At 45.6% G+C, this 18,751-nt stretch overlaps 1 protein-coding gene across 1 annotated transcript; it reads right to left on the reverse strand.

Annotated features, from left to right (window-relative positions):
- Positions 1–7,533: 7,533 nt before the first annotated feature.
- On the reverse strand, positions 7,534–13,657 carry LOC123447634 (COMPASS-like H3K4 histone methylase component WDR5A). Its single transcript, XM_045124240.1, has 2 exons — positions 12,901–13,657; positions 7,534–8,120 (listed from the first exon to the last, which is right to left on the reverse strand). The coding sequence occupies exons 1-2, from the start codon at positions 13,561–13,563 to the stop codon at positions 7,812–7,814; spliced, it is 972 nt and encodes a 323-aa protein (XP_044980175.1). The 5' UTR covers positions 13,564–13,657; the 3' UTR covers positions 7,534–7,811.
- Between the last annotated feature and the right edge of the window lie 5,094 nt (positions 13,658–18,751).

Raw genomic sequence — 18,751 nt, forward strand, 5'->3', positions numbered from 1 at the left:
GCTATATCTTCTTCCTCTGCTGGACCATCATCCAGATCATTGATGTCAAGACAAGGACCAGCTTATTTATCCCAAAGAAACAAAAGGCCAGTTGCAAGAGCATTGCAGTCTTCGATTAGATGTGCTTGGTAAGGGTAGCTTCTTATCAAGGTAAAAATAATTTCGGTTTACAGATCAAAATGTTTATATGGATGCATCACAAAGGACGGTTTTTTTATAAAGAAACGACACAGCATTATCTAGTTGTCTGAAAGCAGCTAGCCCATGCTCTAGCTTCCTCTAGCTCTATGGACCATCTAACTTGTTGATGTCAAACCAAAAGTTAGTTGCAACTTGCAACAAACATTGACACATCTCTCCTTTTTTTGTTTTTGGACAAAACATTGCATTCTCCACTGCAGCAACCTATAATTACTCTTGGGAACCAGGTATATAGCTGACCTGGCCACCATCATCAGTCAGGTCAAGTGGCAACCAAGAAAACAAGCTTGCCTAGGCATTTCGTTGGTCTTCGTCGTTTTGAGGCCAGACTTTCACCGTCTTGTCGCTGTCAAGCGCTCCTGGCGCAATCAGGTTCCCCTCTTGGCATCGATCGGCGGTCCATGCAGCAGGAAACAAGGACCCGATTGCTCGCTCGCTCTCTCCGTCGACGGTGACATGTCAGGCTCGGCGGCCGGCCGGTGAGCCGGTGACACGCCGGCCGGAATGTGGACGTGAGAGGCAAGCCACTGTGCTCAAGGTCGCTGTGCTCGTATGAACTGCGGCCGGCCGGGGCAGAGGGCGGCAGGACCCCGGCGTTGCCTGATCGAGATGGATGGTCATCCGGCCCGATTTCTCACTCACGCACGTCACGCTTGGCCTGCAAGTGTGGCCTGCATGGATTAGTCGGTGTTGAAATTGAATCGGCACTGTAGGCGACCATTGCCGGCTTGGCTCCCTCCGATCACAAAAAACGGAAAGTTGGCGCAACCAACACCATTCTCGAAAGAAAAGAAGTATCACCAACACAGAAGTTGGCCGGTCCGGTTGGAGGAAGTTGCCTCATGTGTGATGGCTGGCTCACCACTTGGCCAGTAGTAATACCGTATTTTAACACAAGGCTGCCGATGCAGTTCACGGCGGATTCCCAAGTGGAGCTCAGGGATCGCTGTGCGTCGACTGCTCTGAAACAGCAGATTTAACTGTGGGGAGCTGTACCGCACACATCCAAGAAAATGCCAGAGGGCCAAACCATAACTAGATACATGATGCACAGCTCGAAAAATGCCCCACCTTGAAAGCCAGGCAGAAAATCACCAAGCATTTTGCGCTTTGTGGTGCATTCTTGCAATCACTTTCTGCGCTTGGACAAAAACTAAATTGGCAGGAATATCAAGTTGTAAAGAAATATATGACCATCTAGATCATTAAAATAGTGACTAAACACTTTTATATCTCTTTATTGAGGGAGTAACTTTCACTGTCCTGGTCTTCCTTCCATTTTAAATACGGAGTAACACAAACCCGCACAATTCTTTACAAAAGTATTAAAGGGTGTTTAGATACTCTCTAGTCATGTGACTAGTAGTAGTCAGACTAGAAGTTTTTAGTCAGGCCCTGTTTGGAAGATGACTACTACTAGTCAGCATTAAATGTCTCTGTATTAAATTATTCTCATTTATCTCCCTTCCATTGGCGTGCCAGCATGGGAGGATGAGCCATTAATTGGAGAAGAGACTTTAGTCACTTTTAGTTGGGGGTGGGGTGACTAGGGACTAAACTAGTTTTAGTCACCCATTAGTCAGGGGTGTTTGGAGGTTTACTGACTAAAGGTGACTACTACTAGTCTCTAGTCTCTAGTCTCTAGTGATCCAAACACCCTCTTAATTGGTAAGAGCCTATCCAAAAATGACAGTCCAACTAGCACATCCACGGTCCGGTCACAAATTATCTAGGGACAATATATATGTACTAAACAACTATTGCTCGACAATTTGCTAATATTTGAGCTAGTTAGATGCTTTGGACAAATTGATATGGTATCTCATCCGATCAGGACATGTCAGATCACACTGAAGAACCCTCCCACGCCACCCCCGCGAGGCGACAGGGAGGGGCCTTAGATCTCTGCCGCCCATCGCCTCCTCCTGACTCCCCCTCCCTCGCCATCGCCCAACGGCACAGATGGGCGAAGCCCAACCGACGCGGACGACGGCGGAGCGTCCTCTTCCCCTCCCTTGATGTGGCGGCGTGGGCCGGCCTTCTCGGGCATGGGCACGGCACAAGGCGTCGTGACGCCACGGCTCGTCGGTGTGGAGTGCCTGCATGGGTGACGCATCGGCGTGAAAGACTTCTTGGCGGTGGTGACCCGGGACAACGGCCCTGGATGGTGGTGGCAAGTGAATCTCCGGCCTCTCGCGGCGGCATGGCATGGCGATGTTCCTGTCCAAGGCAGATCTACGCCGGTGATCTGATGATTTTGGCTTCGGATTAGATCGGATCAGCGACGATGACAAGTGCGCAGTATTCTTCTCGGTGGCTCTCATGGTTTGGCGAGGTGAGGTGGCAGCCCTCCTCCCAGGCTCCAATGGTGGCACACACAAGCAGTGGCCGGTGTGCTAGGGCTCCCATGGTGGCAGAGCGATTGTGGATGGTCGCCGGATCTTGGTGGCCAGATCTAGGGCTTTGGAGGCGGTCTCGATGGTGCACATATTGTTGGTTGGATGCTCATGAGACATATCTGGGTGAAAACCTGGTCTCCGACCTGTGGCCGGAGCCGGTGATGGTGACTCCCTTGACGTTGTTTCCTTCTTGAAGGCATCATCGAGAAAGCTCCCAACTCCTTCTGCTACCTTCGGGGAAACCCAACATCAGTAGATTGGATGACGGCGACGAACTTGTGTGGCTCCCTCCTTGGGGGCGTCATTCTTGGAGGTGTGCATTGGCTTGAGGGACCAGTGGACGGTTCCAGCGGTGGAGCTGCACTCCATGTGATGCATTGACGACGTGGAGTCTCGCGGTGTGGCGCGGCAGCGACTCGGCGACATATGTGTGATGATGGACACGCGCGGGGAGGATGTGTTGTCTGGCGCCGTGGGAGGCGTTGATGATAGGCCTGGCAAGGTTGATGTGTGAGCACCTACTCTAAAGATGGATCGGTGGAACATGGCGGCGACGACCTATGAGTGCACCGGTTTGCGTCCCAAACCCAGTATTTGGCTCGGTTGGGGCATCCAAGTTTAGATGTTAGGCATTTGTGTGATGCCTGCTTGGTATTATGGTCAAACTATCGACATCCCTTCATTAAGTGGATATGAGTAGCGACAGATGCTGCTAAGATGATGGCTTCACACTTCTCGATGTACTACTTTGTAAGGTCTTTATGCATAATTGATAAAATGGTTGCATGTATCTTCCAAATGCATAGGACAGGGGTCATCCTCCTTTTCGAAAGAAAAAATTAGATGCTTTGGAAGGCAGGCAACTTGTGGGAGGGATGCGGTTGGTCAAAAGTCAAAAGACATGGACTCTTAGAACGCGAATTCAACGACTTGAAAGACAAACAAACAAGAAGAAAAGATGAACGCTACGAATCATCCGGTTGATCCCGCGCGGTACCGCCCCCCCTCGCCAACCACTCGATTTGCATGATCATGACCGTTAGATTAAAAATTCTAACTCGTTTTTTTTCTTCCCCACCTCACAGCCGCACCCGCTTTTGCATTCTCAGCTCTGCACGCGACTTGTAGTGGCATGCAACAACGTGCATCTTAGGAGTGAAATGGCAACTGCCGTTGTATCAACACAAATTGCTTCAATGACCATTGGCGGAGTGGCGGTTCCATAAAGGGTTGGCGCACTGTAAGTCAAGATGACGATGTTGTGAGGGTGGTCATGCTGCTAAGGTGTTATTGTGAGGCCGCGGGGCAGTGATGTGATGTTGGACGACGGTATATGTGATTCCCGACTGCTTCAGTGGCTATAGCGATGCTAGGAGGCATGCTGCGATGCCCCGACCATGGCGTGGCGACGTGCTTTGAACGCTCATGTTGTGTTTCGATGGACACGACGACACTACAACGGCATCCGGATTGCTTTAAGAATGTTGTGGCGACCATAATGATGCTACGAGGCGTGATGCAACCGTCGTGGCGTTGGCACAATGACATGATTTGAACACCCGTGGTGTGCGATGACATCTGCGACGATGTCGAGATAGCATGCTTCGACGACCGCGATATGCTGCAAGGCGTGTTGCGACGACCGCGGCAATGGCGTGACGACATGCTTCGAACAGTCGTGGTGTGCTTTGACAGACACGACGATGTTACAACGGCATCCGGGTTACTTTGAGAATGTCGTAGCGACCACAATGATGCTATGATGCATGATGCAACCGTCGCGGCATTGGCACGCGACATGCTTTGAACACTCGTGGTGTGGTTCGACGTCTACGATGATGCCGCGACGGATCAACGACCGTGATATTCTACAAGGCGTGGTGCGTCAGCCACGGCTATGGTGTGACGACATGCTTTGTACCCGTGTTGTGCTTCGATGACCACGATGTTGCTGTGATAGCATGTTCGACAGCGGCAGTGATGCTACGATGATGTGCTTCGAATAGTCGCGGCGATTCTACAATGTCATGCTTCAAAAAGTGTGGCGATGCTACGATGAAGGCCCGGCTCCTTCAGCGATGCTGCAACAACGTGTTTCTCGGAGGCGGTAGTGTTGCGACAACGGGCATAGGTTGCTTTCATGATGGTGCAACGGCATGCTTCGACGACCGCAGCGATGCGGTGATGTGGGCCCGACTGTTCTGATGATGCTGCGATGGAATGCTTTGAAGCCGGTGACAACTGTGTCAAGAGCAACCTTGACTCAACGAGTTTGCTAGTACAAAGTCATATATGCCTTGCAAAATGCATGTCGTGTGAAAAGGATCGTTAAGAAAAAATAGACAGTAACTGACGCACGGACAGAGATCAGGTGACATGCACATTTGCATGTCACCGTGTACCTTGCGGCCTAAATTCAAATTTAAACATTACGAAAAAATCTGAAAAAAAAACATGCATGTTCACAACACATATTAAGATAACCCCTAAAAAATTCAGATCAAAATTGTTGATCTGAATTTTTTAGGGGTTATCTTAATATGTGTTGTGAACATGCATGTTTTTTTTCAGATTTTTTCGTAATGTTTAAATTTGAATTTAGGCCGCAAGGCACACGGTGACATGCAAACGTGCATGTCACCTGATCTCTGTTCGTGACCCTGACACTACTATTGGTCTCACCAAGATGGCTACCTTCATGTGGAGGACACATAGACGCTCCGTGCCCGTTGATCGAGAGGGATCGGAGGGTGCAAGAAATCATCCGGCTGTTTTAGAATGTTTTCCAGAAAAAGAAAACGTTCATTGATAGATGTTGATGCACACACGAGCGCATTTCATTATGGCAAATGACGAGTAAATAACTGGCGATAACCACAAGTTTTTTGTATGCAGCACATGCATGGTTGGTTAGCTAAGCAATGCCAGTCACCGTTGCTTGTAAAGGATGGAAAGGCCGACGGCTTATAAGATCTTGATGAAAACAATCCAGCAAATTTATTTATTTATTAGGGCAACAATCCAGCAAATTAGCATCGCGGCAAAAGGCGCGAAAGCCTCGACGATGTCTAGCTGGATTCGTGCTGCGAAAGAATGCCAAGTCATCGCCGTGAAGTGGACAGCGATCACATCAGAAATTAGGTCACAGCGGGGTCAAGACTAAGACAAGTAGGCTTAGCTGGATGAGGAGCTGTGGGCAGCAATGTGATGAACGTGGAGCGATGGGTTGTTTATAGGGGATTAAATCAAGCGGAATTGGTCAGAAAGGGAATTGATATGCGTATAGAATTGCTATCCTGATGTTTGGGTGTGTTTTGTTTATGGTCTTACGGGGCTGGGATCCAGTGACTTGTCTCTAGCAAGTCGCCTTGTAACTGGCCCCCTCTCATCTGCCGTTGAAACCACATCCAAGAGACAACAGTGAAGGAAAGCAAAAAAGGCTCCACACTTGTGTCCAGATTCATCTAGTAGAATCGTGGCGGGAAAAGGGCTGCTTTGGCCCGACCATCCCTTGCTCTCACCAAAGGAAAATGTATTGTATGAAAGGATGGCAATATTGCTTGCTGTTTCTCTGCAATTTTCTGCCAAAAAAATGTAGCTTATCTATGCTAGTTTCTCTGCTTACTGTTAAGCTCGTATTGTTAGCTGACTGAAAATTGTTGCCTGTATTATCTAGTGACTGAACAGCCAAGTCTGACCGAAGCTTTCTTTGTTTTGCTGTCTTGGGTGGATCAGATGTTCACTTGTTCAGGCGTAGTATGGATGTTTCTTTTGCTTCAAGTCACTGGTGTCCGTTGGATGTTGTTTGGAGGGCTGATGAAAGGGGGTCAGTTACAAGGTGACTTGCTAGAGACAAGTCCCTGGATCCCAGTCCGTAGTTACGCGTCTCGTGCCAATAATTCCTTCCAGCAGTTCTATCCAGTGAGATGACAAGATGACTTGAATGTTTTGCCTATTGCTATATTAAGATAGGTTTAGCTAGAAACACAGACAGCTGAATTTCATTCTACAGCTCAAGATGTTTATGTTGCTGCATCATGAGGACAACGACAACCTTTTCTAATTATCTGAAAATGGTCCCTGCTATATCTTGTTCCTCTACTGGACCATCCAAATTGTTGATGACAAACAAAAGCCAGTTTATCTCAAAGAAAGAAAGAAAGAAAAAAGGCCAGTTAGACATGCTTGGTAAGAGTGGCAATTTATCAAGTAAAATTAATTTCAGTTTCCAGTTGAAATGTCTATATGGATGCATCACAAAGGACGGTATTTTGAAGGAAAAACGACAACATTATCTAGTTATCTGAAAGCGGCCCATACTCTAGCTTCCTCTGGCTCTATGGGCCATCTGACACAATCTCTCCCTCCCTCCATCTTTTGAGAAAGCATTGCCATCATCTAGAAACGATCCAGAGGATTCACTACCCAGTTTACTGCATAGATTCGTATATATAAGCCCAAGTCAGCCTACTGAACTACTCCTTCCGTCTTAAAATAAGTGTCTCAAACTTAATACAACTTTATACTAGAGCTAGTAGAAAGTTAAGACACTTATTTTGGGACAGAGGAAGTATTCAACATGAAAGCCCACCCAGTCTCAAACTTAATACAACTTTATACTAGAGCTAGTAGAAAATTAAGACACTTATTTTCGGACGGAGGGAGTATTCAACATGAAAGCCCATCCAGTCTCAAACTTAATACAACTTTATACTAGAGCTAGTAGAAAGTTAAGACACTTATTTTCGGACGGAGGGAGTATTCAACATGAAAGCCCACCCATTTTTCTCTGCCCGACAGAGTATTATGCACTCTGCTGTGCTCCAATGAAGTTAGATCCATGATGATGGCATGATGCCCCACAAAGAAAAAGGTTCCCAGAATAAAACTAGGACTCGACTTCACGTCTCGGGATGGCTAACATCTAGAGGAATCAAATGAACTTCAAGCATTGTTTTTTCCAGTTAAACAAAGTTTAAACATTGCCTCTGTCCAGCCTTTCCATACAACCATCCCATTAACGGCTCTCTGGAACACTTAATTTCACTACAAATCGCCCAGCAGCGAAGAAGGCGACACAAGACATAAATACACAGCCCAGGAGCATCGCATTCTCCACTGCAGCAATCTATAATTACTCCGGGAGCCAAGTGGCTTACCTGGCTACCATCATCAGTCAGGTCAAATGACAACCAAGAAAATAAGCTTTGCCTAGGCATTTCGTTGGTCTTCGTCCTTTTGAACCCAGACTTTCACCGTCTTGTCGTTGTCAAGAGCTCCTGATGCAATCATGTTCTCCTTAGGGTGGCATGACACGGCAATGACTGTGTCGGTATGCCCTTCCAGTTTCTGCACAATCTTCCTGGACTGAAGATCCCACATGTAGACACACTTGTCTTCCGAGCCACTGACAATGTACTTGCCGTTGGTGATAGAAAATGCTGCCGGAATGCAGTATTTTGTGTTCAGATGGCCAGTATACGTCTTCAAAAACTTACCAGCTGAAAAATTCCAGAGCCTCTGCATGAACGAACAATATGTGAGTAGTTATACTGTGAGGTTGTGATACATACTGAAACAAGACGAGTTGATGTTTTTTTTCTTTTCATTTTTTTGACATATGCAGCTACAAACATGGGTGTGGTTGTAATATGTTTAATAATCATTTGGCATCCAAAAACACATGAAAACTATGACTTAGCAATGAAGTAAAAACATACGGTATCTGAAATGATCCCAATATGCATGAAGTAGTCCACAAGAATGATATGGAGCAGGGCAAAACCATCTGGGGAACATACACCAGACATGGCAATGCCTATGTTAAAAGAACACCAGCGTAAAATAGCTAGAGCATTGTAATACTCAGGGTATGGAACTACTAGAAAGAGGACCACGATAATCACAATGTTGAGAAATTACAATCGATATCAGTTCAGAAAATGGTTTCTTAAAGCAAGGATGGTGGCATGGGTTAAGGCACTCTCTCCTGGATCTGACTCATATGACACTCTGCTAGGTTAGACAGCTCATGATAGATGTAGCTCTAATGATGTGATTTGCACAACACTTTCAAGCTTAAGCGTCTTATAATGTACTGTAGTGATCTAAACGCTCTTATATTAGTTTACGGAGGGAGTATATAAGAATATTAACAGACAACAGCTTCTTTTAGTTTCTTTCCATCGTTTTGGTGAAAAACATGGTTTATGATCTCCATGCCGTAACAGCTATACAAAATCCTGCTTATTGGCCACCTCAGCTTTATGGAGAAATGCTTGCAAGAATTGTATCTAAGAAGTGCGGAAACTATTGAACAATCAGGACTGTCACCGGAAATTTTGACGCCCCTAGGTATGACTGAGGGGCATAGCATGAAAGAAGTCATTTATCAACTCAAGGTATTATGCATAAATGAAATGAACTTCTACACAGACCACCCTCACAACCCAAACATGAGGAACTGCTCCCAACAATCTCGCTCAAAATCTCCCACCATGGTCACTCTAACACTGGGGATAGTTGATATGATGGTGCCCCCTTACGGCACAGCTAGTTTGTAGATTTATTTTGTCAGAGTGGTTTCGGACTGCTACTTTATTTTCTGTTTTTCTGCTGCTGTGAGGTCTCGTTCACTGGGCTTTAAAACATAAGCAAAATGCAAAAATATAAGAAAGTATTGAACTTTGATGTTAGAAAATAACTATACATCAGGAAATAGCAGATCAAAATGACAACATTTTCAAGTCCACGGCAGGTATAAAATGGCAACATGGCTCAGAAAAAAGCATCGGAATTAGTTGCATAGTAAAGGCCTGTTCGGATGTCCTCCGCTCCGCGTTTTCACTCCTGGAGTTGGAGGAGCGGCAGTTAAAAAACGCAGAGTGGGGAAAGAGGTACTCCCCAGATTCTCAGATTTGACGGAGCTGGAGGCTTGCCGAACAGCTCCTAAAAGTACCTAGATAACTTCGCGAATTTGATATCAATAGCAGTTAGCAAGCAATCATTTCGATTGTGCAATTACTACTATCTAACTAAAAAAAAATTATCATCAGAAAGAATCAGGGTAAACTGTACCTGTAAAACCTGCCATACCGGTGGAACATGGTTAAATAACATACATGCTCCATTTGGATTTTGGAAGTGATAATGAACTAACTTAAATACTAATGTTTACATGAAACACCATTTTTCCATTTTGACCTATGGTATGCAGGTCCCATTGGCAAGAATGGAAAAATATCAAAAAACCAACAAATTGGTAGGCAGTGGATCAAACCAACAAACTCAACGCTTCCATACACTCAATTGTGTTCTTTTTGAACTGCACTCATTTTTTTTCTTCCACTGTGGTAGTTGTGTGCCTATGGCTATACTGCAGCTGCTGATGCTTTTATCTTTGTCTTCACTAAAAAACAAGTTTGAGAGATTTGGGTTTCTTAAAAAAATCCGGTTGGTCCATTTTTTCTTCAAAACAAGGAAAATTATGTTCTACTCCCTCCGTCTCAAAATAACTGTCTCAAGCTTAGTACAACTTTGTACTAGAGCTAGTACAAAGTTGAGACACTTATTTTAGGACGGAGGGAGTATTAATTTGTATTACATAGTTTATCCTAGGCCCACGGCAAGAGTTTGACATAAACTCCAATATGACTATTCCCAAATAATCTTAGTCTATTGTCCGTCAATGTCGGCGCTCACAGCACCACAAGACAAGAGTACAGAAGCACCTTAAGTATTATGACCATGAGCTCAGCTGTGACTACAGTGATGTTACAAAAATTGACACTGCAGGCTACAGTCGCTGTGCAGCGTGACGTCGCAAAAATTGCAAATCCACACCCAGCACCATGTCACAACCATTGAAGACATCTACAACCTCTACCTCTAGGATATTGTGATGACATCAAATGTGGAAGGAGAGGGTAATTAAAGAAGGATTAGTTAACCAAAGTATCTTTTCTTTCGCAAACTACCAAAGTGTATCAAGCCCGATAAAAGTACCAATAGCTGCTTATGCTAAAATGGAAAAGTCAGTTGGCTAGATTAATTCTACACATCTAATTACTTCTCAAGAATCATAGACTATACCATGCAGTTGAAAAACAGAGAGCAGGCATACACCCAAAAGAAACGGACTACTGATTGATGTCCCAGTCATGTCAATTTACTGAAAAAAGACCTAACAAATCTTTATCACCAACGCAATCACCAGACGATTGTACTTACCAATGTTCAAGAAAGTGTTTTTAGCGGGGGTTAATCACGCTTAACCGCTGAGCATTGGCTAAACACTTCGCTTCTGCCCTAGGCGCAGATTTTAGCGTTGAGTGTTTTTTAGCACGATTAAGCGGGCGTTTTAGCGCTACACACTGGAGCGTAGCCCTGCGCACGCTTAAGCAATGGAAATGGCCGGGCAGGAACAGAAAAAGTGTAGCCAGGAGGAGAAAGGGGGGGGGGGGGTCGGGGTTCATAAAGGCCACATCCCAAATTGGCATGGCGGCTAGGGTTAGAAGGGAGGGGTAAGGAGAGGCTGTTGCGGCGGCTCCTGGAGGCACAGCTCCCTCCCTGGTCTTCCTCCTCCTCGGCATCCAGCAGCTCCTGGTCCTCTTCCTCAACGTCCACTCCATTCAGTCAGGTGAGGATTGATTCCTCCTCTCCTCTCCTGACTCCTCCTCTCACTGTTCTTTATGCAGATCTTGCTCCTCTGTTCTGTCCTTCTTCTTCCTCCTCTGTTCCTGATCTACATATCCCGTGCAGCAGTGCTCCTCTACTCCTCTTCCTCCTCTACCGCTGTGCTCTGTTGTACTCATCTCATTTAGTCATTGCCAATTTTTTCTAGGAATAGGATAAGTATGGAGGCAGGGGATGATGAAGTGCAGCAGATTCAGAGGAGAACATAGAAAATGAGGAAGATGAAGATGAAGTGGTGACTGGATGCACCTATATGGATTAGGACTGATCCATGAGCTGCTGCATGGCTGTTTGGGCAATTGATGACAACATGCCATTTATCTTATTATACTTGCTGTGTGAACCTTATGTGCATTTTAGGCTTTTACCTGCTATTTTGTTTGCGGTGTGACCCTTATGTGTATTTGCTATGGAGTGAACTGCATTTTAGATGCTATTTCGATTACCTATGCTCTATGTTTCCTATTTTGATATTTTCCTGTGCATACTATTCAAAAACAGCCAAATTCTGGACAATTAAAAAAAAAACTTAAGCGCCCATTGTTCTAAGCTGTGACCTTCCGCTCTACTTACGGTTACCACTTTTTTGAACATTGGTACTCACACACATCAAAATCAAGTCATGACAGAAAGTAGAACTTCGAGCTTTCTGCATATCTCAACAGAGATATTCCTACCAAGCATGAAAATGAACATAAACAAATATTACTCTCATCTGTATCATCTCCAGATTGCACAGAACACTACACAGTGCCGCAGTTTGTAGAAATTATTAAAAAGCTATGCTTTTCTGTTGCCATATTCTAGAGCATAGGAAGAATAGTAGCACTAACTCCAACATGATCACAGAATTTCCAACTCTACATAGCATAATGCAGACCGAAAAATATGCAGCTCGCAAACGCACAGAAGAGTAACGCAGAGGGTCTAATACCTCCAACCCAAAGAGTACCTAGTTTGGTGGTACCTCATGGGGACTTCCAATTTGCATATTCTCCCAAGGCTAGACTTAACGGAAGTGATATAACTTTAAGATGGAGAATCATTCTATGGCTGAGATTAAGTGAGGTCGTAAGTCTCATTACAAGGGGAGCTTAACATATAAAAAAAAATCCCGCAAAGGCAGCACCGACATAAGTCCCCAATATAATTAGGAAATTTGCCAACACTAATCCCTTTAAATGCAGCACAAATCATTTATGGTACGCGGTTGCGCACTCTGGACTAAGTGCCTGCATCAACTCTGCAAACAACCTCGAAGCTGTTAAACGCCCCTTCGTTTCCTCATGGTACTCCGTCCCTTATGTCCACAAAAATGTACTTATAGTGTTCTGATGCTACGGCAACTACTAATGTTCTTGCTCGCAATAAAAGGACAACTACAAATGTTCAACCTAGCTAAGAGAACAATCAAACATTCAACAACAACACAGTTGATAATTGCAATTTCATATGTGCTGAGCTGGAAAGGTCTCATCAACCTAGCTAAGAAAGAGAACAATCAAACATTCAACAACAACAGAATTGATAATTGCAATTTCACATATGCTGCGAGCTGGAAAGGTGTCTACAATAACAGAATGAGGAGAGATTCTGAATAACTCACCAGGGTGCTATCAAGGGTTGATGCAAGCACGAACTTGCCATTGGGGGAGAACTTGGAGTAGGAGACGGGCGGGCTCTCGTCATCGATGAGGGTCTTGACGCAGTGGCCGGTGGCTGCGTCCCAGATGCGGCAGAGCCCGTCGTAGCTTCCGGACACGATCATGGCCCCGTCCCGGTCGAAATCGACGGCGGTGACGGGCTCGGAGTGGGCGGGCAGGACGCGGAGGCTCCGGCCCGACCGGACCTCCCAGACGCGCACCGTCTCGTCGAAGGAGCCGGAGGCGAGGACGTTGCCGTGGGGGCTGAAGGCGACGCAGAAGGCGTAGTTGGTGTGGCCGGCGAGGGTCTTGACGAGGCGGGCGCCGCCGCCGGCGCCCAGGTCCCAGATGCGGACGGTGCGGTCGTCGGAGGCGGAGGCGAGGAGGCGGCCGTCGGGGGAGAAGGAGAGATCGGAGACGCCCTCCTCGTGGCCCTCGAGCTCGGCGACGGGGGAGAGGTCCGCCGAGGACCAGACGCGGAGGAGCTTGTCGGCGGAGGCGGAGGCGAGGAGGCGGCCGTCCGGGGAGAACTTGACGGCGGAGACGGCCCGGCGGTGCCCCGCGAGGGTCGCGCGGAGGGCGTACCCCGGGGACGCCGGGGTCTCGTCTGCATCCGGCGCCGCCATTGCCGCCAACCGGAAAGAAAAGGGTTTGGGGTTTTTGCCCGAGCTCCTCTTTGGCGACGCTGCGGCGAGTTGGGGGAACCACGCACCACGGTGACTGTCAGGGACGGATGCCTGAACCTCCCGACTTTTAATGGGCTTTACACGGGTGGTATATGGCGGTAATGGACGGACTGGGCTTTCCATATCGATCTGCTCCTGGTGCTCCCTTTAGCGACTTTATTTACAATAGAATCCAAACTGTTTGAATTTGGACAACCCTTTAGGCCTCGTTTGGTTAAGTGGGATGGGGAGGTTTTGAGAGGGAGGAATTTCAGGGGATTAGGCGAATCCCTTTGTTCCATCCAATCCTCTCAAATCTCCGGGGTTTTGCTTCCACTAGTCCTCCGAGGAGGGTTTTGAAACACATAGATAGGAAGGGATTAAAGGGGAACGGAGGGGATTGGGCTAAGCAAACCCCTCTTACCAAATGGGCGCCCGAGGATCTATGGGGTTTCTGGGCCCCCCGGGGATTTTTTTCTCAAAACCTCCCCAATCCCCCTTAACCAAACGAGGCCTTAGGTGAAGTCCAAATGGGTTGAAATTTTAAGATGATGAACCCACGTAGTAATACTCCCTTCGTCTCAAAATAAATGTCTTGTGATTATTACCAATTTTGTACTAGAGCTAGTACAAAGTTAAGGCACTTATTTTGAGACGGAAGGGGTATGATTTATGAAAAAAAATTGGATATTTATTGAGCGATTAAATTTGTAGCTCGGATTTTAAATAAATAAGTTTGAGAAAGTTGGAAGTGGCAATTGGGGATTGAGGAACCTGCATGAACTCGATGCAGAGATGATGATCATGGGGTTTATGGAAGGATCAAAGAAGGAGAAGTGGAAGCTGCAAACACAAGATCAAATAAAAGAAATCAAACCAGCAAAATTATGGAGATGATGCATGATGCAAAATAAAATAAAACAATACGTGTAAGTTAACAATATATAACAATATGGAAGGCTTGCTCTTGGCCTGTCACGTCGGTTCAACCCGTTCGACTTGCCCAACGTCGGGTGAGGGCATATGTGCTTGATAACCCACAAATATAGGGAGCGTTTGTAGACTTTTTTTGATAAGTGTGTCCAATCAACGAGTAGCTAAAGTTATAATTAATATTTCTCAAATTCCATCGACCACTGATACAACTCTATGTGCAACAATATTCATTTTACATAGTACAAGAAATAAACTACTTTGCAGGGATAAAACTAGAAATACTTTGTAGGTGTAATAAGATAGTTTTAAAAGATAATAGAGAATGTGGAAATAAAAGTCATGCGTTTTTTAGATAAAAGAACAATTAAGTAAATACAGCGAATGTGGAAAAATGATGGTAGGATTTGCGAGATTGTCCTATGCAACTGATAACAAGATCGATAATCACTACTGCAATTTTATACGAAGGAGAGCCATGAGCTAACATATTTTCCGTACTTGGATCATATGAACTTATGATTAAACTCTAGCAAGCATCCGCAACTACTAAAGACCATTAAAGTAAAACACAATCATAGCATTAAGTAACAAGACCCCTTACTCACATACGCAACAACCCCCGCAGTATAAGCTTATATCACTCTCATTACCCACTATAAGCGATTCAAAATTCAAGTTTTCATATATTTTCCTGATTGTGCAATTTTATATGAACTTGTTGATAACAAGATCAATACTCATTACTGCAATTTTATATGAAGTAGAGGCATGAGCTAACATATTTTTCGTACTTGGATTATATGAACTTATGATTAAACTCTAGCAAGCATCCGCAACTACTAAAGACCATTAAGGTAAAACCCAACCATAGCATTAAGTAACAAGTCCCCTTTACTCACATATGCAACAACCCCTTACTCGGGTATAAGCTTCTATCATTCTCGTTACCCACTATAAGCGATCTAGAATTCCAGTTTCCAACTATTTCCCTCTTTGTGATGTACCTTGCATATTCAAAGAGAAAGGGCATACGAATTGTATGATAATAGGGAATAATGGACAAGAATAACACAAAAATCAGTAAGGAAACATGATGCAAAATGGACGTATCAACTCCCCCAAGCTTAGACATCGCTTGTCCTCAAGCGGAAGACGAGCTCGAAAATAATGAACACATGTTTTGAGAGGGAGAAGTCGATAAAAACAAAATACGAACATGAGAGCATCATGAATATTAGCATAGAAACAAATATTTTATCATATATATCCACCTTATTGGAGTATGAAGCATAAACCTTATTGACAATCAACAAACTATGTTCTTAGTCATTGGGACAATCATGATTCATTATATTTCAGAGAAGAGTCTATGTAACAACTTTCTTATTGACCAGTTCACATACTCAACTATCATTTAATCTTTTATAATTTCTCACGCTCAAGACATGTTTTTGGAGCTCATGTTTCCATAGGACACATAGGAAGATGGATGCTTAAATGAGTTGCCACCCGACTCATTTATCTCAAGGATAATGTCAACAATAATAAATCATGTTTGGGGGAACATCGCATGGGAAACAAAAAATCTCCTCCGCGCACGAAAACCTATCATGGTGATGTCAATCTACGAGAGGGGATTTCCGATCTACGTACCTTTGTAGATCACACAGCAGAAGCATTAATAAACGCGTTTGATGTAGTGGAACGTCCTCACGTCCCTCGATCCGCCCCGCGAACCGTCCCACGAACCGTCCCACGATCTAGTGCCGAACGGACGGCACCTCCGCGTTCAGCACACGTACAGCTCGACGATGATCTCGGCCTTCTTGATCCAACAAGAGAGACGGAGAGGTAGATGAGTTCTCCGGCGGCGTGACGGCGCTCCCGAGGTTGGTGGTGATCTAATCTCAGCAGGGCTTCGCCCGAGCTCCGCAGAAACGCGATCTAGAGGAAAAACCGTGGAGGTATGTGGTCGGGCTGCCGTGGAAAAGATGTCTCAAATCAGCCCTAAAACCTCCGTATATATAGGTGGGAGGGGAAGAGCCTTGCCTTGGGGCTCAAGAGGCCCCAAGGGGTTTGGCCGATGGGGGGGGAGGAGGATTCCTCCTTCCAATCCTAGTCCAACTAGGATTGGAAGGTGGAGTCCTTCCCTTCCTTCCCACTTCCCCCTTTTTTCTCTTTGATTTTCTTATCTCCTGCGCACGGGCCTCTCTGGGCTTGCCCACCAGCCCACTAAGGGCTGGTGCAGCACCCCTAAGGCCTATGGGCTTCCTCGGGGTGGGCTGCCCCGAGGTGGGTTGCCACCCCCCCCCCCCCCCGGTGAACACCCGGAACCCATTCGTCATTCCCGGTACATTCCCGGTAACTCCGAAAACCTTCCGGTAATCAAATGAGGTCATCCTATATATCAATCTTCGTTTCCGGACCATTCCGGGAACCCTCGTGACATCCGTGATCTCATCCGGGACTCCGAACAACATTCGGTAACCAACCATATAACTCAAATACGCATAAAACAACGTCGAACCTTAAGTGTGCAGACCCTGCGGGTTCGAGAACTATGTAGACATGACCCGAGAGACTCCTCGGTCAATATCCAACAGCGGGACCTGGCTGCCCATATTGGATCCTACATATTCTACGAAGATCTTATTGTTTGAACCTCGGTGCCAAGGATTCATATAATCCCGTATATCATTTCCTTTGTCCTTCGGTATGTTACTTGCCCGAGATTCGATCGTCAGTATCCGCATACCTATTTCAATCTCGTTTACCGGCAAGTCTCTTTACTCGTTTCGTAATACAAGATCCCGCAACTTACACTAAGTCACATTGCTTGCAAGGCTTGTGTGTGATGTTGTATTACCGAGTGGGCCCCGAGATACCTCTCCGTCACACAGAGTGACAAATCCCAGTCTTGGTCCATACTAACTCAACGGACACCTTCGGAGATACCTGTAGAGCATCTTTATAGCCACCCAGTTACGTTGTGACGTTTGATACACACAAAACATTCCTCCGGTGTCAGTGAGTTATATGATCTCATGGTCATATGAATAAATACATGACACGCAGAAAACAGTAGCAACAAAATGACACGATCAACATGCTACGTCTATTAGTTTGGGTCTAGTCCATCACATGATTCTCCCAATGATGTGATCCAGTTATCAAGCAACAACACCTTGCTCATAGCCAGAAGACCCTGACTATCCTTGATCAACTAGCTAGCCAACTAGAGGCTTGCTAGGGACGGTGTTTTGTCTATGTATCCACACATGTATCTAAGTCTTCATTCAATACAATTATATCATGGATAATAAACGATTATCTTGACACAGGAATTATAATAATAACTTATTTATCATTGCCTCTAGGGCATAATTCCAACAGTCTCCCACTAGCACTAGAGTCAATAATCTAGCCCTCACATCACCATGCGAATTACATTGTAATAAATCTAACACCCATACCGTTCTGGTGTTGATCATGCTTTGCCCGTGGAAGAGGTTTAGTCAGTGGGTCTGCTACATTCAGATCCGTGTGCACTTTGCATATATTTACGTCCTCCCCTTTGACGTAGTCGCGGATGAGGTTGAAGCGTCGTTTGATGTGTCTGGTCTTCTTGTGAAACCGTGGTTCCTTTGCTAAGGCAATGGCACCCGTGTTGTCAGAGAACAAGGTTATTGGATTCAGTGCGCTTGGCACCACTCCAAGATCCGTCATGAACTGCTTCATCCAGACACCCTCCTTAGCCGCCTCCGAGGCAGCCATGTACTCCGCTTCACATGTAGAATCAGCTACGACGCTTTGCTTGGAACTGCACCAGCTTACCGCACCCCCATTAAGAATAAATACGTATCCGGTTTGTGACTTAGAGTCGTCCAGATCTGTGTCAAAGCTTGCATCAACGTAACCTTTTATGGCGAGCTCTTTGTCACCTCCATACACGAGAATCATCTCCTTAGTCCTTTTCAGGTAATTTAGGATATTCTTGACCGCCGTCGAGTGATCCACTCCTGGATTACTCTGGAACCTGCCTGCCATACTTATGGCCAGGCTAACGTCCGTTCTAGTGCACAGCATTGCATACATGATAGAACCTATGGCTGAAGCATAGGGGACGGTGCTCATATGCTCTCTATCTTTATCAGTTGCTGGGCACTGAGTCTTACTCAATCTCGTACCTTGTAAAACTGGCAAGAACCCCTTC

The sequence above is a fragment of the Hordeum vulgare genome, chromosome 4H (assembly GCF_904849725.1).
Source record: "Hordeum vulgare subsp. vulgare chromosome 4H, MorexV3_pseudomolecules_assembly, whole genome shotgun sequence".
NCBI classification, from domain to species: Eukaryota; Viridiplantae; Streptophyta; class Magnoliopsida; order Poales; family Poaceae; genus Hordeum; species Hordeum vulgare.